This window comes from Rhamphochromis sp. 'chilingali', assembly GCF_963969265.1.
Source record: "Rhamphochromis sp. 'chilingali' genome assembly, chromosome: 18".
NCBI classification, from domain to species: domain Eukaryota; kingdom Metazoa; phylum Chordata; class Actinopteri; order Cichliformes; family Cichlidae; genus Rhamphochromis; species Rhamphochromis sp. 'chilingali'.
The window spans coordinates 19,712,582-19,734,460 of NC_137945.1; the positions used below are offsets into that span (position 1 = coordinate 19,712,582).

The 21,879-nt window shown below is 40.7% G+C and overlaps 1 protein-coding gene and 1 long non-coding RNA gene across 3 annotated transcripts in view; one reads left to right on the plus strand and one right to left on the minus strand.

Annotated features, from left to right (window-relative positions):
- Positions 1-419: 419 nt before the first annotated feature.
- The window catches only part of myripb (myosin VIIA and Rab interacting protein b), a 128,360-nt gene continuing 106,900 nt past the window's right edge, over positions 420-21,879 (plus strand). For both annotated transcript variants that reach the window (XM_080866005.1, XM_080866006.1), the window contains exons 1-2: positions 420-624; positions 8,524-8,730. In XM_080866005.1, coding sequence (XP_080722131.1) covers positions 8,621-8,730 — 110 coding nt within the window. In that variant the 5' untranslated portion in view covers positions 420-624; positions 8,524-8,620. The remainder of the gene's footprint in view (positions 625-8,523; positions 8,731-21,879) is intronic.
- On the minus strand, positions 8,579-20,391 carry LOC308386461. The gene is made up of 3 exons (XR_013969801.1): positions 20,087-20,391; positions 15,683-16,304; positions 8,579-8,701 (listed from the first exon to the last, which is right to left on the minus strand). It is a non-coding gene; the product is annotated as an uncharacterized lncRNA (long non-coding RNA).

A 21,879-nucleotide genomic window follows, 5' to 3' on the forward strand; every position in this document is an offset into this window, starting at 1 on the left:
AACGATTTGATCCATCTGACAGAGACTTGGGACGAGCTGCCTCACCCTCTCTTTGGTTAATTGCACAGTGAATGGCTTTGTGAATGAAGCAGTCAGCCAACACAGCGCCTCCTCCCCCAACTCTCCCCATGCATGAGCATCAGTGCCAACACTGGAGCTCGGGATGCCCAGGTGCCTGCAGAAAAATGAAATGTGATATTGCGTCAGCAAAGCGCGGAAACAGCCCCAACTAGTTTCTCTCCAACCTCGAAAATTTCATCCCTAAATATGAGTTCACGCTGTGCGCCACCAGGGAAGAATCAAGGTTTGGGTGCCAATCCCTGACCTCCCTCGCAGTGCGTCCTCCCCTCCCTCCTCCTTCTTCCTCCGTGTAATACAAACCTCGTGATCGCCCATTCAGCGGTTCCTACGTCCGCTGCTTTGGGGGTGGTGGTGGTGATGGGGGGTGGAAACACAATAAGCTGACTAACCGAGGGGCAGGAGAGGAAAAGTATCTGGGAGACGGACAGGTGTCGCGGAAGTTTACACTTGCAGAGGCGCATCCCCTCCGCGTCTTTCTCTCATTATCTGGAATAACGTGAAAGAGACTGTGACTGGCGGTCATTCGGCTCCCACTGATCCTGTGTAAGTGATTCTCCACACCGGCTCACCGAATAGGCGAAGAGGTGAACGTTAGCCCGTTATAATGAACAGGCGTAAGAGGCAGGAGCCTCGGTCAGGTGGCTGATTTTGAGATGCACGATTTAACGGCTCGGCGATTCTTGCATACCTCAGTATGAAAATGCTGCCAGCCCAGCTGCTCGTGCAAGAGCTACAGGAGATCTTTGTTGCACAGATGTCATCATGCGATCGCAGCTAACGTGGCAGCCCGAGTGAGATGAGTATAGGTGCTGGTTTTAAATGAGGGGAAAAAATGCGGTATTTTTAGCCTGCGAGGTGCAGGTGAATTTGCATCATCACAAGTGCTGGAAACTAAAAGCACGTCCAGGCAACGCACGGCGTGACTCATCTCTTTAAATTGAGAAACTAAGACTCTTCGGATTAATCAGAGTAAGCCATCAAAAAACAACTAAAGTCACATTTTTGAGTCTGAGCCACTGCAAGAAGGAAAAAAACTTTAATCCCCAGGAATGTAAGCTGGAAAAATCCTTACTTGGCTGCTACTCTGAGTTTGGTGTGCAGGTACAGGGAGCTGTTTCTCAGTGCAGCTGTTTGTGTTGCTTTGTTGTTGTTGTTGTGGTGCCGATCGTCACCTGTTGAAAGTAACACTTGGGGACACCTGGGTCACTTGGGCGACACTCCCCCAAATATTTAATGAATGAGTGTGCTATTCTGAGGCGTTCATTCAAAGAAAAATGAAGATCACCCAGCAAAAAATCACACTTAGTGCTCATGTTACAGTAGTGCTCAACACATCCACAATTACCCAGGCAGATTTAATCAGCACCTGTTTTTATTTTAACACTTCACGGTTAATGCCTTGTGTTGTGTGTCTTCACGGTCTGGTCTCCGCAGCCTCTTGTCTTGCTCTGCATAAAGTGGTAATTGGCCTGTTAGTGATAGATGTGACACAGCAGGTAGATGTCAAACAGGGACGAGTGATCGTGAGCTCAGTGGGGATTTTAATGCTCCCACGGTCTTGATGTTAGAATATTCTTTGGCAGAGTTAACATTTGGTGCCATATTGACCATGGATGGCTGCTTTGGACCAGCTGAGCCGTGGGAAAACAGGCCATGCTTTTTAAGCCTTCTCTTTCCTTTTATTTTGGTTGATTATGTTCATAGAAAGTAGAAACAAGATGTTTTTTTAAGCAGCAGTAAAATCACAGAAGTTACCAGTAAAATAAAATTCAAATATTCCCGTGACAGTGAGCCAGCATGTGTTGTACCAGGACCGGGGGCCTGAAGCAGGTTAATTGAATTTACGCAGCTTTAATTTTCCTAGTTTATCTTCTTTGACATAGGTAGAGTTTATAAATGGCAACAATGGAAATAGTAGAAAAATGATAGAATGGTCAAATATGATGTAGTTAATATTGCTTTTTGTCAGTGTTGCTGCATTCGCTGCTCCCAAAGTGGCATTTAGTGTTAATGTGGGGTGAGTCGTTGCTGAACCAGCTAACGTCCTTAATCTTAATTACCCTCTTGTCTGTGGTTTATATTGCATGTCTTTTGTGTCAAATTATTGCATTTATGCCATCCTATCATTATATCACAGATAATCTCTCCCCAAAGGAGGTTTGTGTTGTTTGTGAAGAGTCATGTTTTAATATAAAAAGTGATGGCATTTTATTGGCATTGAAGATTGATACTATACCCAGTTGTGTAATGCAACTTTGTTAGTTTTTACAACATTACGTTAATGATTTACTTCACGAAGAAAGCAGTTCCTGTCCCATTACTTTTGTGTTACTCTGCAACATTGTCTCACAATTACCAGTTAACAATAAAAGGCTGAGGCTATATGCCCACACACAGACACAAATCCCTATCCAAATGAGGACACGTACACTCTTTTAAATGTACGGGTTCTGACTACAGCGTCGGTGATGCTATTGTAGAAACTGAGGCTACAGTACTACAAGCCTTTTTTTTTTTTTTTTTTTTTTTTTTTTTTTTCTTCTAAATGACATCAGAAACAGCAGTATGCGACATTACGTGATGGCAGAGCTTCAGTTCATCCTTTGTCATTTTTTTTTTTTTTTTTTTTTTTTTTTTTTTTTAATAAATAGGACAGGGGGAATGAATGAGAGAGAGAGGGGGAGAGAAAGAAAGAAAACCAAAGGGGAGAAGAGACGGTGAGAAGGGGGGGGAAGAGAGAGAAAAAAAAAAAAAAAAAAAAAAAAAAAAAAAAAACTCCTGGGTCACCTGTATGGAGAAAAAAAAAACAAACAAACAAACAGAGGAGACAGCAAACAACAAAGAGCAACATAATAATAGAGAAAACAAAGCACCATCACAATAAACTAGCTAGTCATAGATATCAGTATTTACTAAGTAATAAACAATATTGTGCAGCACGCAAGATAGACAGCGCACAGTGTGCTTTGAGGCAGCAGCCAAGAAAGCTTTAGTCCGCGTCTGTGAATACCCATGTGTGCATACCTGTGTGGATCAGCATGCTTGCATTCCAAAGGTTTCTCCATGTAATGATCTGCTAGGGAGTGTGGGGGGGCCTACAGTACTACAAGCCTGACTGTTTATCATGGTTGCCTCTCTGGGTTTGGCATTGCATTGCAAGTTCTTCACTAGTAGCTTTGTGTTAAAGTTCCCTTGCAGATGATTGCAAAGAGTCAATGTTCCCTTTTAGTGCAGTAAAAATGGAAGCAGTTTTTATCTTTCCACTCCTCAAAAGTTGTAGACTGCCCTACTATTTTTATCTTCCCTGCAAATTAACTGAAATCAGCTGATTGTAGCACAAGGGCTCAGGAAAAGTGCACATTTGATGATTTCTTTCTTTTCCCCCATCATTCAGATAGTTGAAGAACTCATGCAACACAAGTAACAACTTAATTGTTTGAATTTAGCACCATAATGGCTCATATGTACTGAGTTATATGCATTTTGTTTCTCCAAGCGTTTCTAATACCAATTCTGCCGTTGCCTTATACGCTTCTCTTTCCATTGTAGATTTTAGGTTGAATCGATATTCTCACAAATTCATCTCTAATGACAGATCTGGTCATGTAGAGCTGTTTAAAATGTTGTTTTGACATGCAGGATTCACTGTATCTGTCCTAAACTAAATCTGGTGCCACAGTTTTTATTGCTTCTCTTTTCTCTCTCTTGGCAACTCTTGATGTCATCTTGACGGATAGTGGTCATATCCCAGGTAGCAAAAACACCTTGAACACGTCTGTTTCTGCTCGCACGTGGCTGTAAGAAGACAAATGACCAAAGTTATACACTGAGAAAACAGTGAGCTGTCACTCTAAAGTTTCAAGCACAGTGTAAGACAATTTCCAGCTCATATTCCCATTCAAAGCTGCATCACACACACAAACTGACTGATCTGCAAAGTCAGTCCGCTGTATTTATCTTCTGTCCAAAAAGTAATTTCAATGAAGTCATCCTCAATGCACTTACCTCAAGCTGTCACAAAAAGCTGATGCAATGGAGAGTGTCTAAAACAAGCAGTTCATTTAGCGCTTGGCTGCACCTGCCCTTTTAGCGCTCCAGCAGGGCCTTGTCCTCAGCTCGCCCCTCCTCTGCTGACTCTCCGAGGTGACAGACAGCAGCAGCAGAGCCAAGTGCTTTGCAGCACGGTGCAGGATGAGTCGTTTTTCTGCATGCTCCTGTTTATTTAGGATGATCTAGCATCTGCATGTCTGCAGTTTTCTTAAAGAAATGATTGATGCAGATGGTGTGTCTTGGCGAAAATGCAGGAAAATGGAGGGGTTGTATTCTGTTCTCCTGAGAGATGCATCAGTGTGACCTATTTTCTGTCTGAAGTGATTCTCTGTGCTCTCAGAGTGTCAGCCTGAACATGTTTGCTCTAGTAATCTGACAATATTACACTGGTGCACCCCATTGTTGTGTCAGTCAAAATGTGACACTAGTAACAAATCCTGTATTTTTGTGACTTTGAACAGAAAGAGAAGCCTCAGAGTGGATGCAGTTATGGTATAACATCAATATTCAATATTTTTATAATAAAGTTTTACAATGTCTCTAATGGTTTCAAACACAGAAAGATGCTATCATTCATAAATTACCTTTACTAAACGATGTATTTTTTCTAGTCACCTGACTGTCTGTTGTGTATTAGGTAATTGTATTATTTTGGCTCAAATTATGTATTTTACAGATAAAATGTATATGTTTCTCAATCAAATAACACACCCAGGTTTCTAACAGCGGATTTTACCTGGACGGATAAGGGACCAAGGGGAAACTTAATGTTTGGATGCAGCTTGTCTGAATTCATGATAAGAGTTTCTGTTTTATCTGACTTTAATTTGATAAATCCACACATCAGTGTCATACTATCAGGCAGACAGACTGTGAGGTTGAGAAGAGGTTAGTGAATTTAACTGGGAGGTAGAGCTGTGCCTCATCGGCATAGCAGTGTAACAAAATATTATTTTTCTGTGTAATGTGTAAAGCAAGGATGTTTTCAGTGCTGCAGCGTTAGTCACCTATTTCTGACTAATTTCCGCCATCAACATCAACCAACCACATGCAACTACTCACTAATCAGCTGGGGAATATACATTTTTTCCAAGCAACTGGCAGTTAGCATGGAATAACCACCAGTCGCTCGGGACTGCCAGTAGGCCTGTGTGACTATAGCTTAAAGGATTGGCTGAAGCCTGTGTTGAGCTACCTTAAACCTGTGTTTCATGTGAAGTCAGCAGGGCTTGGCGGCTTTGGTTGCAAAAACAAATTAAACTGGAGGAAAGGAATAAAAGAAAATTGCCTTACTTTTATCCTAGTAATTGCAATTTTTTTTTGCAAGTTTTTAGTATTATTTGATACAATATGGTATTTGCTGGTGTAACTAATAAAGGTATCCTATCTTAAGAAGTAAAAACATGCAGATCATGTTTATTCAGTTCAGTATTCCATCTTCACTGAGAACACTGAACGGATTGTGGACCTTTGAACCACTAAGACAGTTTTGTGTTGGTGAATGCAGGTTTTTCGTTTTGTCTTTTCATCTGTGTGCACCACACCTGTGGTATTGACTTTGGTTTGTTAGTGATGCTGCAGATTAGTGACTCTACTCCGTGTGGGAAGCTTAAATTTGAGACATAATATGCACGTGTTTGTGTGCATGCATGAATTGCATGTTGTTGGAAATTATCAGTGAAAGTAATAATGAACTGAATGTGTGTTTGCAGCCATCAAGTATATGCGTCACTAAGCTTCAAATGCAGACACTCTCATGCATAAATGCTGCTTCATCCCTGTCCTTGACACCACTCACTATAAAAAGAAGGCCTAATAATTGCCTTCCTTTGTGGCTATACACTAATGGCCATATAATCATAGTGTATTCATCTTCTCTATACATCAAAAGTAACATGGATGCAAGAAAAATAACTTGTCCTAATAAGCCACTGCTGCTGTAATTTGTTCCATAGATTATAGATTGATATTCCAGCTGCTAATTTAAGCAGTAAACATGGTTTAATGCAGAATTGAGATCAGCATGATTAGTTTTCAGGTGAGAAAGTGTGTTTTTCCCGAATTTATCAACTAGATGTGAAGAAATGCAAAGTTAGTAAGACACTTGGCACAGCAGTAACCTCATTATTGGGAAATATGCTATGTTTTTTGTTGAAACAGTGTTTCAGTATTTGTTACTGCTCCGATCAAGTAGTAAAGTCAAGCAGGGTAAGAACTGTGTGTGTGTATATATCATTTTATTGTGACATCACTCAGTGGTGATTTTTCTCTTCTGTAACAATCATTATCTTGTACTGAAGACTATTTCAAAGTTATTGAGACCACAAATTCATGTGGAGAAAAATGCAGAAGCGGGAATTAAGTCAATAGAAAAGCAGTGTCATTTTTCTGATAGACTTCAGTGCAGTCTGTTTTTTTTCTTTTTAGCAGCCAAGCAGTCACCCCCTGCTGGTGATTAGAAAGATTGCAGGTTTAAGGTGGTTCAGACTGGGTTTTACTTTTCCATCTTTCATATACAGTCTGTGGTTAAAGTTTTAAAATCAGAGAAAGAAGACAATGCAGGTAAAAAAAACAACAACCCAAAACATCCTTTCTAGAGATTTTTTTTGTTTTGTTTCACCTCCCAGAAAAACAAAAGTGAATGCCAGCCATATGATGAGTACCATTCATACTTTTAGGCACCTGCTGGCATGTGTAACTCTAAGTGTGACTATTTTAATATCTTGAGTGGAAAAAGAAGTGTGATTCTGATAGACTGGAAAGCCTTTACAGAGGTCTTTCTTCACAGTGGCTGAATGAAAAGCAGTGGTAATGTGACAGTGTGCTTACTCTGTGTGATAATAGAATTTTGAGACAGAGATTTTACTGGGGTTTATTTATTTTTTGGGCCACCGTGCTGATAATGTGAAACTTCAATTTGTCAATTGTGTATGTTCACATTTGTCTTTTGGGATCAGGTAGATTACAATTAAACATTACAAACCTATTAACAAACTTAAACTGAGACTATTACATAAACCAAGTATGACTGGCTCAGTTTTATTTTCAGAAAGTTTAACAGTGTGTTGGGGTGAGCCAGGTCCTGAAGTGACTGGAGGAATGAGTAAGAAGCAGGACTGAAAGGGAGATGCGCTGTCAATAAAGCTATTGGTCCAGTAATAGAATGGACATAATTGTCTGGTCTTCTGAGTCATAGCTCTCTTCACTGGCAGTGCTCACCCATCTTGTTTAGGCTCTGTTGTTAATGTTCTCCTCCTGTCCATCTCCTCATCTGTCTTTGCTTCTCTTTCTGTGCTGTCATTACTGTTTTGGTCTTGTTTTTTTGTTGTTGTTTTTTAAAGGCAACCCCTCTATGTCTCCGAGGTTCTATTTTTACTTCACCATATGTACTAATATGCTAGTTCATGCACCATTCGTAGAAATAAAATCGTTGCAAGACATTTTATTTTTCAGATAATGACATAAAAAAATACTTCAGATGGTCAAGAGGGCCAGTTCAGTGACTACAATCAACCGAGGCGAAACTTAACAGATGGCTGTCGACTACAGCCGCCTGTTCTGGCATCCGCCTGTCAGTCAAAGGGGCACCCGCTTCTAAAAATGATAACTTTAATCCTTAATGCTGTTTAAATGTGTGAATTCTACATTTTATTTGTAAATATAAAATATTATATATTATCATAATATAAAATATTATGGTATGAAAGGAAAAATTAGCTAGAGTGAGCAGATTTCTTTTAAGCATGGTTACTTCAGCTCTGAAAATGGGCAGTTTAACATGGGAATCTGTGAAAGCCTCAAGTGGAGAGAAGAGGAACTGCAGTTTTGCAGCTTCCAAGGAAGATGCTTGGCTTATCAATAGTCTTAGCCAACATAGACTTCTATATTTCTATTTATGTTTAACCAAAAGGGTATAATCAATTCCACAGCTACTGTATTAGACAGGATTCTTGGATGGCAGTATAGCACATCACATTGTTTCATAGTCTAGAAATATCCAGGAACTATACAAATGTTTTTAGAAGATTTTGAATACATTTGCTTGACATTAAATGTTCCCATAAGTTCAAAAATATATATTTTTTGCTTCCAGTGCTAGTTTATGTAACAGTATTCTGAATGGTCCCAGAATGTGTGAAGAGGATGCTTTCAAGGCACTCGATATTCACTTTTCAGCCGAGGTTCATCCTGCAGGCAAAGCAACCTGTGACTCAAAAGTTATCCACAAGTCATACAAGGAAAGTTACACAGTCATTTTCACTGTGAGATGAGCATCATTCGGTGTTAAATTACTAAAATCCACTCGGACATACTCACACAGCATATAAAAGTGAATTTAATTAAAAAACGCACAATCCATTTTTATTTTTCTATCCGTTTGTCTTGTTCCAGGGTTGTCCCAGCCTCGGCCCCCAGAGCAGCGGTTCCTGTGCCTCTCCACCTCTTTGACTAGCAGCAGCAGCAGCTCGGTGTGGCGAGGGCAGGAACAATGGGCCGAAAGCTGGACCTGTCAGGCCTGACGGACGGCGAGGCTGAGCACGTCTTGAAGGTGGTCCAGCGGGACATGAAACTGCGAAAAAAGGAGGAGGACAGGCTGAGGTGAGATTGGAATTTTATATTCAGTGCCTATTTTTTATTTTGAGTATTTTTAGCACATTTGACAAGTACAGGGTGATGTGACAGGAACTGATGCAAGGCAATGTCATTCGCGTCTACAGCTGGCTCTTACCAAATCTCCTTTCTGCAACCTGCTTCTTTACTAGTATATTTCTTGTGCAATAAAATTTTTACAAAGTATATAAAAATTACATTTACTGTCTGCAAAACTAAATCTCTGAATGGTGCAATAACAGCTTGGCAACAGTGACTAGGCACAGCAGGTACATACGCCTGACTCTCAAGGACATTCAGGAGACTCGACAACAAAGACGCCCACATATGTTGAATATGTATTACATAGTTCTAATGTCTACTCCTTAAAAGGGTGTCTTTGTACACATTCTTCACGTCTACAGTTTGTCAGCGTCTGTACAGCTCATTTACTCTAGGAAGGGTTTATATATATGTTATCCATTTCACCAGAAAGGAAAGGAAAGAGGCTCTTTAGGCCTTGGATTAATGTGCGACTTTAGACACTTTATCAAATCGAGATGCTTATCTGATTTAGACAGAAAACCTTTTACCACATAAAGTTTACAATACTCTGCAAGCTAAAATGAGGTACATAGAAAGTTATGCCTACATGTTGCGGACTGTGACGATGTACAGCCTAAATAATGAGACCAGTGATTAAAAACTGCTGATCTGGGTGAAATTAAGATTTTTGCATTGAAATGAATGACCTGCTGTCCTTTTCTGGGTAAAGACCTAATGTTTCAAAAATGAATGCATGTACCAATTACTGAACGGGCCACTGTAGTGACTGTGAATTGAACTGGGTGCTATGCTACAATGGAAAGCCTCTTCGGCATGGCTTTTGTAAAGTAAAGCAGTCAAATAAAGCAGCAGTAAAATAGCTCTTCTTCCACACAAAACGATCCCTGTGAGCGTCACCCAACCCAATCAGAGATTTCATCAGATGATGGACCAGGTTATGTGTTCAGTATAAGTTACAACAGTGATTTTAAAAAGTACTGTTTTCATGACACAGAAAATTCCAACTGTAAATTCAACATAGTTCTCAAATGCCAATCATCTTGCTTCCTAGTACACCTGTCACATGTGACTTTAGGCCGTGCAAAGCATGGAGCAAAACTGCAACTACACTTGGTTTTTTCCCAGTAAAACAATGACGAATGTCATGTTTTACCACATTAAATCTAGCTTAGTTGTGGCATCTGAAGCCTTGTTTCTATCAGGTGTTTTCCATCATGCTTATCCTCCACCATTAGATCCATATCATACAGTGTGGCTTTTTTTTGCCAATGTTGTAACAGCAACAGCAGTTTCTGTGAGTTTATAAATGAAGTAAAGTAGCAAAGTAGTTTTTGTAACTGAGTTTTCAGTCCTGCTCCTCCTTTCGTGTTTTCTGCTTACAGGCTGTCAGGTCTGATAGGGTCATTATTTTGGCCCTCTGGTCTTTCTCTCATGTCACATCTTCTTAATTAACAAATGCTAGACTGCTTCCATCCCTTCAGCTCCTTTCCTTCACTCCCTCAGGGAGGAGTAAGAGCGGATTCAGTTTGGCTGTGACAGACATTAATAGGAGGCCGGCCATCAAACATATGCTCGGTTCAGTGTTGTTGTTTCATCGTGACTACAGGAGGAGGTTTGCCAGTGTATCTAATGCCACCACAAAATCCAGAAAGTTGTTTTTAGCTGTTTTTCAGCTGGAATTTAGGTGAACCCTATAATTTTTGAAACGCAAATATTCTCCTTTGACTGCCTCAGCTATTTTGTTGTGGAAATTTGATGTCTTTCTTCAGACTTGAACAGTGAGCCTCAGTGGTTTATTGTTCTTGAGTGAATGCCACAAGTGATTAGGCTCCTTTACTCGGAGCGCTAAACATCTTAGCTGTACTCAGAGGAGCAAAACAAAGTTGCTTCACAAACCAGAATGCAGCCGTCGGTTTGCGCTGCTCGAAACTCTACTTAGTTTCCCAGAATTAGTTTTAGAGCAATGATGCTGCATTCCCAAATTACTAGGCTGTAAAATATTCCCCCATCAGTCTGTCATGAATGAGCTGAAATAAATTATGACTCTCAGGCTGTTATTACTGCTGTTTACAGCAAGGAGATGAGCAGAATATTGATGATGTAATGACAGGGGAATATTTATTAGGCAACAATTCTTTAAAAAAAGCAAAGCAGATATAAAAAAAAAAAAACAACAACAATTTTTTTTTTTTCCAGAGGACGCAAAGTCACAGTTGATCTAAATTTGTCCCCCATGATAAACCTAGATTTAAGGGGTATTTCAGCCCAATTCAAATGAATTGTAGCCTGTAGTGCTATTTGTACATTAAGGTTGTTTTGATTTGTCATTTTTTTGAGTTGTGGAGAGACTGCTGCCGTCGGGGAGTGTTCTTTTTTTGCTTAAGTTGGTGATGTGTGACACAGCAAATCATTGGTTTCTAATGCGATGATGAATGTGATTCACTTCACCTGCCAGTAGTTTGTGTATAAAAATTGAGAGCTGTAGTTCTTAAATCTAAAGGAGTGTTTTAGTAAAGTCGACATTTAATCCAGTGACACAGATCTGCAAAAAAGAAAAATTTGCATGTTTTCAGCTGTCAAAATGGTCATCCATGTAATTAAATACAGAGGTACCCCCCTACCCCATTGAGCTTATATTTATAACTGCATTTTAGGCAAAATCTTACTGGAGTAGTAAACAGCAAAGCTCCAAAACAAATGTTTTCTTTCAATAGACCTTCCCACATCTTAAAAACTTGTCTGTTCCAAGCCTGTTCACAGCGTCTCATCTCTTATGAATTTTTAGTATCCGAGTCCAAACCAAGATGAGCCTCGTGGCCTCACGGGGCAAAGTCGACCATCTCATTATAATGCAAAAATGCTACAACTGTCCTTTAATTTTTTAGGCTGAATACCACTGCTTACATTACCCCTAACATCATCAAGCTTCATCAGCCTGCACAGTCAAATGCTTTAGACTCTCTTAATACTGCCCATGGCTAAATACTGAACAAGGACGTGTTCTTGGTCCATCTCTCTCTTGGGAACTGTGTTTTGCTTTTTCTTTCTGCCTTCATCTAATAAATAAAAAATATTTGTGTGGTGGTCCTTGCATAGTTTGACTTTATACAGTTCCGAAAAAAGAGAAATCCAAACAAAAGAAAACAATCTGCATCCTGACCACTACCACGGCCAGTCAAGTTACGGAAGGAAGAAAAAGAAAGAAACCCCAAATCCTCTCATTTGCACTGGAAAATTTTCCGCAGTTTACGAATAGGAATATAAATCTCTCTCCATTTATATATCATTCACAGCAGGCTCCCTCTGCGGTTTGCATGGCTAACTCTTTTACGATTGATTTATGGTAATTATTTATTTATTTGTGAAGGAAGGCAGCCCTGCAGAGCTTCAAATTAGGCTGGTAAACTTTCGTAGGACAGTTTAAGGCTCAGCTGGCTCATTTAATGCTGAATTTAATTTTCCCTCATGGTGAATAGGGCTGTGCAATATGACCAAAATCTCATATCCCGATATAAGAATTATATCGTCTGATAACGATATAAATCACAAAAATGTAACATTTTCTGTAAATTCTGTGAATCTCGGGTAGCTCGACTTGCGTGAAGTGTTTCCAGCTGGGCGTCGTGTAGCTGGAGTCGAGTGTTTTAACCGATGCATGAAACGATATATTTTTAGACATAAGTTGTAAATTAACTGTAAACTTTTTTGCTTCTCATCCGTAGATACTCTGCATACTCTTTCACGTGATTCAGTTTATTTTGAAAAGTCTCAACAGGATTTTGAGCTTTATGGTAAATGGCCTGTATTTATATAGCGCTTTACTAGTCCCTAAGGACCCCAAAGCGCTTTACATATCCAGTCATCCACCCATTCACACACACATTCACACACTGGTGATGGCAAGCTATTGTAGCCACAGCCACCCTGGGGCGCACTGACAGAGGCGAGGCTGCCGGACACTGGCGCCACCGGGCCCTCTGACCACCACCAGTAGGCAACGGGTGAATTGTCTTGCCCAAGGACACAACGACCGAAGATTGTCCAAGCCGGGGCTCGAACCGGCAACCTTCCGATTACAAGGCGATCTCCCAACTCTTGAGCCACGATCGCCCCCCCCCGATTTTCTATTTTATGTAGAAAATAAAGAAGCGGTCGCGGTGGTTTTACCGTCTTTGTTGCTAACGACAACGCATAAAAGCAGGCGCTTGTCCGTCCGTAGTGTGGTTATATTAAATATAAGAGAAAGAGAGAACTTTAAGAAATTAATATAGCCACTACAGTGACCAACAAAAAGATGAAAAAATGCTGTAAACGTTTATTTTGCGACATCACGAGACAAACGATAGCGTAAAATGAAAGGATAGATGTTTTTATATCGTCATCCGATATATATCGTTATATCGAACAGCCCTAATGGTGAATAATAAGAAATATTTGAAACACCTGACTGACTTTACCTGCTGTCTTATACACACTCAGATAAAATAAATTCATTAAAGAAATGGCACAGATAGCTATAAGTTTAGTTAGAGACAAGTGGTGCTGTTCTTTAAATTATTTAAAGTTTTAATGTTGGAAACTGCAGGTAGTCTATGATGTCTCCCGGCTTTACTGCTTTAATATTTTTAAATGAGTGTTTAAAACTATGTTTATTATTAATGTATAACACAATTCAATTTGTTTAGATAGTTACTATTCTGTTGCTGCTGAGGTCTGTTTAAGGTATACCTACATATGCTCAATTTCAGTAGTGTGATGACATGTATTTGTCATATTCAACACCTGGATGGAATTTCATTACATCTGTAACAGCTGTTCATTTGGGCTCGGCAATCAACAATTCAAAATCTGGTGGTCAAAGGGCACTGTGAACTCATGAAAGTCATTTGACCAGAACTCAAGAATTCTTACGCTAATGATGACAAGATTTCGCATTAATGTCTCAAAGAGAAAAAGTGATTTAACTTCAGGTTCTTACAATATACATATGCTCATGATGTATCTGCATTTTATATTTTGTCATTACTCTAATACAGCTTTAGATACACTTACTAAAGTTAGACACACTTAATATCTTTTATTGAATTTGCTGAAAGAATTCAGTGCACACGTTTGTTATGAATATGTGCAGACATGGACTTTAACTGTAAGTTGACTGGCTGGGTTATAACAGTGGGGTGCTAATCCTAGTTTCAAATGAAGTTTAAAGACATCTGAGGCCTTCATTAGTAACCCATAAACCAGCCATGCAGCTGTGATCTTTAATCTGAAAAATCAAACAAGAACTTAAATGTCATATTTGATTCTGTCTTGTGTGTGAGCTAGCACTGCTGGTGCTTGACTGACACTTCCTCCCAACTGCTCTTGTTAAACTTTGCTGGTTTTTATAGTGCAAAGCACTTTTTTGAATTACAGTAGGAAAAGAAAAGCTGAACTTCATGAAAATTGGGATGGCTAACTTAAATTTAAATGGCTTACTGGGAAACTTAAATAGAACAAAGCTATTGAAAATGTCATTACTAATACTTGTGCTTATCCTGCAGTGCTGTCACAGTTTAATATTGTCACAATTTTTAATATTAGATAAAGCTGCAGGGCAGCAGGGTGGTGCAGTGGTTTGCACAGCAAGAAGATCGTGAGTTCAATTCCACCATCAGCAGATAGGATCTATAATCAGGTCTGGTTGTACAGTGGGGCAAAAAAGTATTTAGTCAGCCACCGATTGTGCAAGTTCCCCCACTTAAAATGATGACAGAGGTCAGTAATTTGCACCAGAGGTACACTTCAACTGTGAGAGACAGAATGTGAAAAAAAAAAATCCATGAATCCACATGGTAGGATTTGTAAAGGATTTATTCGTAAATTAGGGTGGAAAATAAGTATTTGGTCACCTCAAACAAGGAAGATCTCTGGCTCTCACAGACCTGTAACGTCTTCTGTAAGAAGCTTTTCTGTCCCCCACTCGTTACCTGTATGAATGGCACCTGTTTGAACTCATCATCTGTATAAAAGACACCTGTCCACAGCCTCAAACAGTCAGACTCCAAACTCCGCCATGGCCAAGACCAAAGAGCTAATTTACGAATAAATCCTTTACAAATCCTACCATGTGAATTCATGGATTTTTTTTTTTCACATTCTGTCTCTCACAGTTGAAGTGTACCTCTGGTGCAAATTACTGACCTCTGTCATCATTTTAAGTGGGGGAACTTGCACAATCGGTGGCTGACTAAATACTTTTTTGCCCCACTGTAGCTGGTGAAATTGAAGTCAACTTTCCACAAAATGTAGTTTATAACAGTTAATTTATGATTTAACAAACAATCTATGATTATGAAATCATCTAAAAACTGTAAATGTGTTATCTTTGTGAAATATAAAAATGTAATATAAGTTACATGTAAGTAAAAAATAAGAAATTGGGAATGGGGCAAATACTTTGTCAGCTACCAGCTTTAACTGAGTTCCACACTACAGAGCTGAAATGATATGAAAATAAATCTGTAATAGCTCCTGTTTGCAACCTCACTGGACTGCATCTGAGGGGTGAGGGTGTGCTTCTGTGTGATTCAATTAGAGGGGGTGAGCTGCTCAACCCCTGGCCTCCACCGACTCAGTGGTCATCCAGCTGGAGAGGCTCATTATGTAGCAGCAGGCAGCTCAGGGGAGCATGGGCTTGGATCTACTTAACAAACAGCACAAGCACACCCAAGGGAGACAGACTGGGAAATTATTATAGATAGCAATCCACCACTGTTGCTTTGTCAACAGCGAGGCAATGGCTGGAGTTTCAGCCGCTGGTGACTCTTACAGGTAATTTTCTCTCGGTGTTGGGAAGGATCCACTTCATTAAAGTGTCTGGCAAGTCCTTGCATGGATAGGGCAATTACTGTACCTCCAAGACTCATTTCAAATGCAGCTGTGGCAAGTCTGTCCCACCAGTTGAAAGGCTCTCCTTTATCCCAGCTCCTTTGTGTGCGTTGACCAAAGCAAATGGTGCTCTTTGGGTAAGTCTTAATTATATGTGAAGTTGTTGTCCTTTTTAGTCTTGGTGTAATTGCTGGCTGAATAGCAGAGAGTGATACTTTGCATCACCAGCTTTAATTAGTCAGTAAAATTGTGAATGGTTAAGTAATGAAGTTGTGTTCAGAGAAGTGAGCAGTAACTACTGACGTCTTTTTATTAGAGATCTTGTGATTGTTTGAAGCTTTATTCAAACCATGTGCTCCTGTTTTATTGTGCAGCTGTTATTATTGCGCATTAAACACATTGAGCTTCTGTGTAAGAGGGAATTTTTATTTTGTTTCTTATTTTTTTGGCATTTCCAACCATTAGGTCAAATGCTATGTGCCATACAAGCAAAGGCTTTGGCATCTTTCTTCTCATTTCTTAGTCAGTGGTTTCTTTTTAGCTCCGGTTGATGTGGTTGACAGGTAGGGACAGGTTCACAGGAGTCACACTGGGAGGCTGTCGCTCTGTCGGGGACAGAATGACCTCTATTTCATCCTCCTGGCTGCCTGTGTGGAGAGAGGCAAGAGGATAAAGATGAGCTTTGTAGATATATAAAAGTACAGCTTCAAAATGTATTATTTTTGAGCCAAGATGAAAGACAGCCAGGTTTGTTTGGTCCAAGTGGCTCCTTATTCACGAGGATCAATAAATTGGTGTAATTGGATTTCAGAGCGCATGCAGTAAGAGAGGATATTGCCCTCTGTTGCAGGACAGTCCCTCTGGGCTGCACTGCCATCTCCTCTATTAAAGCTGCACTAGAACTGGGGGGGCAGATGAGCCTTCTGACATCGACTTTAAGGCCTGAGGTCTTTTCCTTTCACAGCTTCGACTCGGATTTAAGTTTACACCCACATCTATTACACTGTCGTCCTCTAAATGCAGCAGAGTGTTGTTTTATTAATGTTTCTCTAATGAAGCAGGTTTCCCCAGACTGAACTAATGACCCCGACTTGTGTCTGCTGAGGAAAAATCCAGAAATTGCGTAACTGGTCGAACGCAGCTTTGAGGTTTTTGGGCGGCTGAATGGTTCCATTGTGTTTAACAGACATGCCTTATTCTTTTCTTCTCAGTGTCTAAGGTGTTTTTTCTGTGCCATAATCCACTTTTAGGCCCCGCTTTAAAATTATTTTTAACACTTACAGTATATAACCTGTGCAGCAGCCAGTAAAGTAGGTCTTTGCGTAGTTTAATTTCAGCCTAGCTGTTGTTGTGGCAGTTGTGTTTTCTTGGCTGCGGTTCCTCTTTGGTGGGTATTAGCTGTGTTGTGTTACTGGTGTGGGTTATTTGTCTGACTCACATTGATGTGGATTGTTTTTGATGTGAAAGTGCTTTGTGTGTGTGTGTGTGTGTGTGCTGGTCTCGTCAGCAGCGTGTTGTACTTTATGTGTTTGTGTGCAGCAAGCAGGAAGGACAAATCCTTCTGACCCCATGTTTTTTTTCTGAAGCCACATTGGCCGGTGTTACATCAGCATCATTTTGTGATTATTTCACATTTCACGATCTGCCAGGGTGACATTACACTGCTCTGGTTATTGTAATTTATTTCGTTTAACTTTGTTTTAGACTTCAGAAAAGAAAAGCACCTGAATATGTTTTCTGCATAGATTTTTCACCCTGGCTACATCAGGAGCACTATAGCATTTAATGTTTCTTTAGTTGATCAGAGCTGCTAATTGCTGTGACCTCACTGTTGTGCGGTAACTGTTTTAATAATGCCACCCACTTCTGTGTGACAGGTCAGAGTGTTCTGTCTTTTAATCATATAAAAATAAATAAATAAATAAAATGCCATTGACTCATATCTCAAATAGCAAAGCAAGCTTCCCATTGTTTGAATGGCACAGTCTGCGTGCTGACTTCAGATCAGTACCTACTTAATTTGCTTACCTGTGTTCAGGGGCTGTACAGGTGCCACAGACTCTAATTTCTAATTAGATTTTAATATGGCTCTAAGTACACGACATTAATATAATTGAACTTAATTAGCAGAAGGAAATATAAGCCCCCTGACCACAGCAATTATACATGGGCGTGCTTATGCATACACTGTCTTGCTCTCTGTGTACAGACACATTTTTCTGATATATGGCTCATCTTATGCTCTTATAGAAAATAGCATCTTACCTGCAACTTCACCAATGTTTTTATTTACAACATTTAATCAGTTGGTGCTTGTTTAATTTTTTCCTTTACTGGTTGTAATTTTTGGATGGATTGCAGGTCTTTTTTAAGTGTTAGAAATGGGGCTGCACAATACTGTGTTTGTTTAATCGGCATCATTTAGTTGCACCATGGTAGCCAATCATGTCTATGATCTGTTAACTTAAAAATAAAACACACTAGAAATCAGAAAATTAGAAAACTGAAATGTCTAATGAAATTTGCTGTGCATCAGCCGAGTCCCTGGAGAACAAGCATCTCTAACAGATGCCAGTTTACGGCGTCTTTTTGGAGGTAGGTTCTGATTTCCCCCGAGTGTGACAAATCAGCCGCTGTTCATCCCCTTGGAGCTGCTGAGCCAACAGGATTGGCTGATGAGATGGTGAAAAACAAATCCATCCTAGCTACTTGTGGCACATTTCCTTTCATAGCTCTTACGCCCCTTTAGCGTTTCCGGCTGACTGAGTAGATAGGTGTCACCTTGCCTGCAAGTAACCTGGCATGTGTGTGTGTCTGAGAGAGAGAGCGCCAGCATGTGGTGTCTGAGCTTCAGCTAGCCAAGGTTCAAATGGAGGTGAACGGACCACTGCTTATCTTTGTCTTTCTCTGGATAAACCTGCTCATTTTCCCACCAAGATAAACTCGCGGGTTATCTGCAAGAAGACTAAGACTGATTCAGAGCAATAACTTGAATATTTCTCCTGCGGTCTGCTATGATTGCTTCTGCTGCTGGCAAAATGTCAAGTGCTGTTTTGAGTCAGAGCAAAATAGTTGGTTCCAACAGAATGATGGTCTTATCTCGCTTCTTGGTTCCTATCTCTCCCTTTTTGAGATTGGCTCATCTATTCAGTGTCAGTGTCTGATTCAGTCCCATTTTCCATTCAGTAGTATATCCTCTATGCAGCTATCTGTGGATGTTTTGCTACCTCAGTAGATACTTAGCAAGGTCCTTTATGTGTTTTAGATGGGCTGAATAATTCACAATCTGTTATCACCCCAGTCCAACTCTTCTTTACACCAAGGCTAAGAGACACCAGACTCATTTATCTTCTATCACAGGTCTACTCAGTGGTTTGTGCTGTTTGCAGGGTTACTAAGCAGCAAATACCCAGTTAGTTACCACATCTTCAGAGAAAATGGATCTTTTTTTGGGAGGTAAGGATTTAAGAAAGCGAGAAGTCCTTTGTGGGATTACATCTTTTTCTCGTGAGGATGGTGCAAGGACAGAGCAGCTGAAACTGCCAAATGGAAAAAATGCATGCTTAAACAGCATCAGCCTTATGCATGTGTTACGGGTCCCAGATGTGAAGACCACAATAACAAAAAGAATACAAATCTGTAAAAATAAAGGTAGAGTCTCAGAGAAAAAATCACAGGAGCACTCGTGTCTTTTCCCGAATTGCATCTCTTATTTCAGATCAACAAATATAATTTACATCCAGTGCTTTCACTTGTCAGATATGCTCAATAACTGTAAAAGGTAAATAAAAGGCATTTGGCAAATATATGCATCTATGGTCATTACATTTCTCCAGTCTACACTGTTAACCACACTATTCCTTCACTCATTTAAATCAGCAGTGCAGATAGCATATAATGCCTTAAACGTCTTATTGCTCTTTCTCACATATAGGGCAAACTCAAAATAGCTTATCCACAAATCTGATATAAGTGCATAAATCTTACTAGATTAGACAAAACACACCTGAATGTATTACTTTGCAATGTAACAACATAAATGTACATTCATTCTTAGCTTATTCTTAACATTTCCACATCACTTGAACCATAAAGTATATATAAGATATTTTAATCTCGAATAATCTGATGTCAGGGCCTTTACAGTTAAATTGGAGCACCACACACACATATTTGCTTGTTAAATGGAGTTTACCAAGTTTAAATACATCCCGCGGGCTGGCGAACTCTCGCGATAACTCGCGGTAACTCTTGCGAGACCTGGGGCTGCGCGGCTCGGCTTTACCACCGCTGCGGTGCCGCGCTTCAGTACTTTTCAACTAAACCCCACTTAAGGTTACATCGGCGGTGTCAACATAACTCTCAGTAAACACCGAAGTAGAACAAGGCACAAAACCCTCATACACTGTATTTTTAAGACGATACTGACCTGTAAAAATAAAGGTAGAGTCTCAGAGAAAGAATCACAGGAGCACTCGTGTCTTTTCCCGAATTGCATCTGAGAGGACAGGAAGTTGGTCCGCTCTAGGCAACCGCGGGCGAACGACTACAGTGTCAACAGTTCCGCTTATTATTTCTCACTTTTACTCTCCTCAATTGTTATGGACTACACGTAATGAATGTAAAATAATAATTGTCTTAATTGCTGACATATGTTTTTCTTAAAAATAATAAAATTTACCAAAATGTGGTAGCACATTTGTGTTCACCACACGCTCCCCAACAGCAAAAGTGGCTCCTAACACTTAACTTGAATTATAAAAAAACCCTTTAAACTAACAAAGTCTCTTTACGGGGCGACCGTGGCTCAAGGGGTTGGGAATCGCATCTGTAACCGGAAGGTCGCCGGTTCGATCCCTGGGCTCTCTGTCCTGGTCGTTGTGTCCTTGGGCAAGACACTTTACCCTACTTGCCTACTGGTGTTGGCCAGAGGGGCCGATGGCGCGATATGGCAGCCTCGCTTCTGTCAGTCTGCCCCAGGGCAGCTGTGGCTACAACCGTAGCTTGCCTCCACCAGTGTGTGAATGTGAGAGTGAATGAATAGTGGCATTGTAAAGCGCTTTGGGTGCCTTGAAAAGCGCTATATAAATCCAATCCATTATTATTATTATTTACAGAAGTCCCTGGAATATTCCTCTTGCCCAGGTGTCCTTAGACTTCAGGCATTCTTCTTCCTGAGATTTCTGTTCGATTCAATAGCAAGGAACAACATATAAAACAGGTAAGTAAGGGCTAAGGGTGAGGGGAGAGGGGTAGGGGGGTTGGGAGTAGAGAAGAGGGTAGTAGAGGGAAGGATATGGCGAAGGCTGGACGTTGATGGTGTTCACCGCAGGATGAGCCTGATAGGCTGGTTGACCCAAGGATGGGTAGGTGAAGAATGTGGTGGGACGTCTCTGCCTGCTGGACTGCCTAGGATGAGATGGTGGCTCTGGATGGATGTCATCCCCTGGCTCCACCCTGGGTTCCGGCTCTGGGTCAGGAACCTCTACTGGATCAGGACTGGACTCAGTGACGTCAACTTCTTCTTGAACCTGAGGCATCTCCTGATTGTCACTTAGTTGAGGTAGGTCTGGGTCTCTTAACACAATTAGATCCTCTTCCGGAACCATGGCACTTTTTTTTCTAGGTTGGACACGAGCCCTTAAGACTTGTCCTAGTTCACTTGGACCGGAGCTCCGTTGCGCTCCACTTGGAACTGGTGTGACTGGAGAATGGCCCCCTCGAGGGTATCTGGGTACACCAAGCCAGTACAATGGCTCACCCTCTTCCGAGTCAGTTGTGTCAGGGTTCGGCTCTGGTGTCATTGGTCTTCCGGTGGACTTCTTGTTTCTCTTGTGTGGTCTTGTAGCCTGACTTTGGATAATGTCCACTGGCAAGTCATTTACTTGTAACAACAAGTTCCTGTGCAAGGTGCGAACAGGACGGCCTCCCGCCTCTGGACTCACTTTGTAGACGGGGTTGTCGCCCACTTGCTCCCTCACAATGTAGACCGTTTGCTCCCAGTAGGGTCTCAGTTTGCCAGGGCCCCCCCTTTCACTCAGGTTTCGTACCAGTACTCTGTCTCCTGCCTGTAGCATTACTCCTTTGCATCTTTTGTCATAGTTTGCTTTGCCTTTGGAACTTGACTGTTGACTGTTTGCATTTGCAATGCGGTATGCTTCTGTCATCTTCCCTTTCCATCTTTCTGCATACCCATGTGGTGTCTCAGTGTTGTTTTCTGCC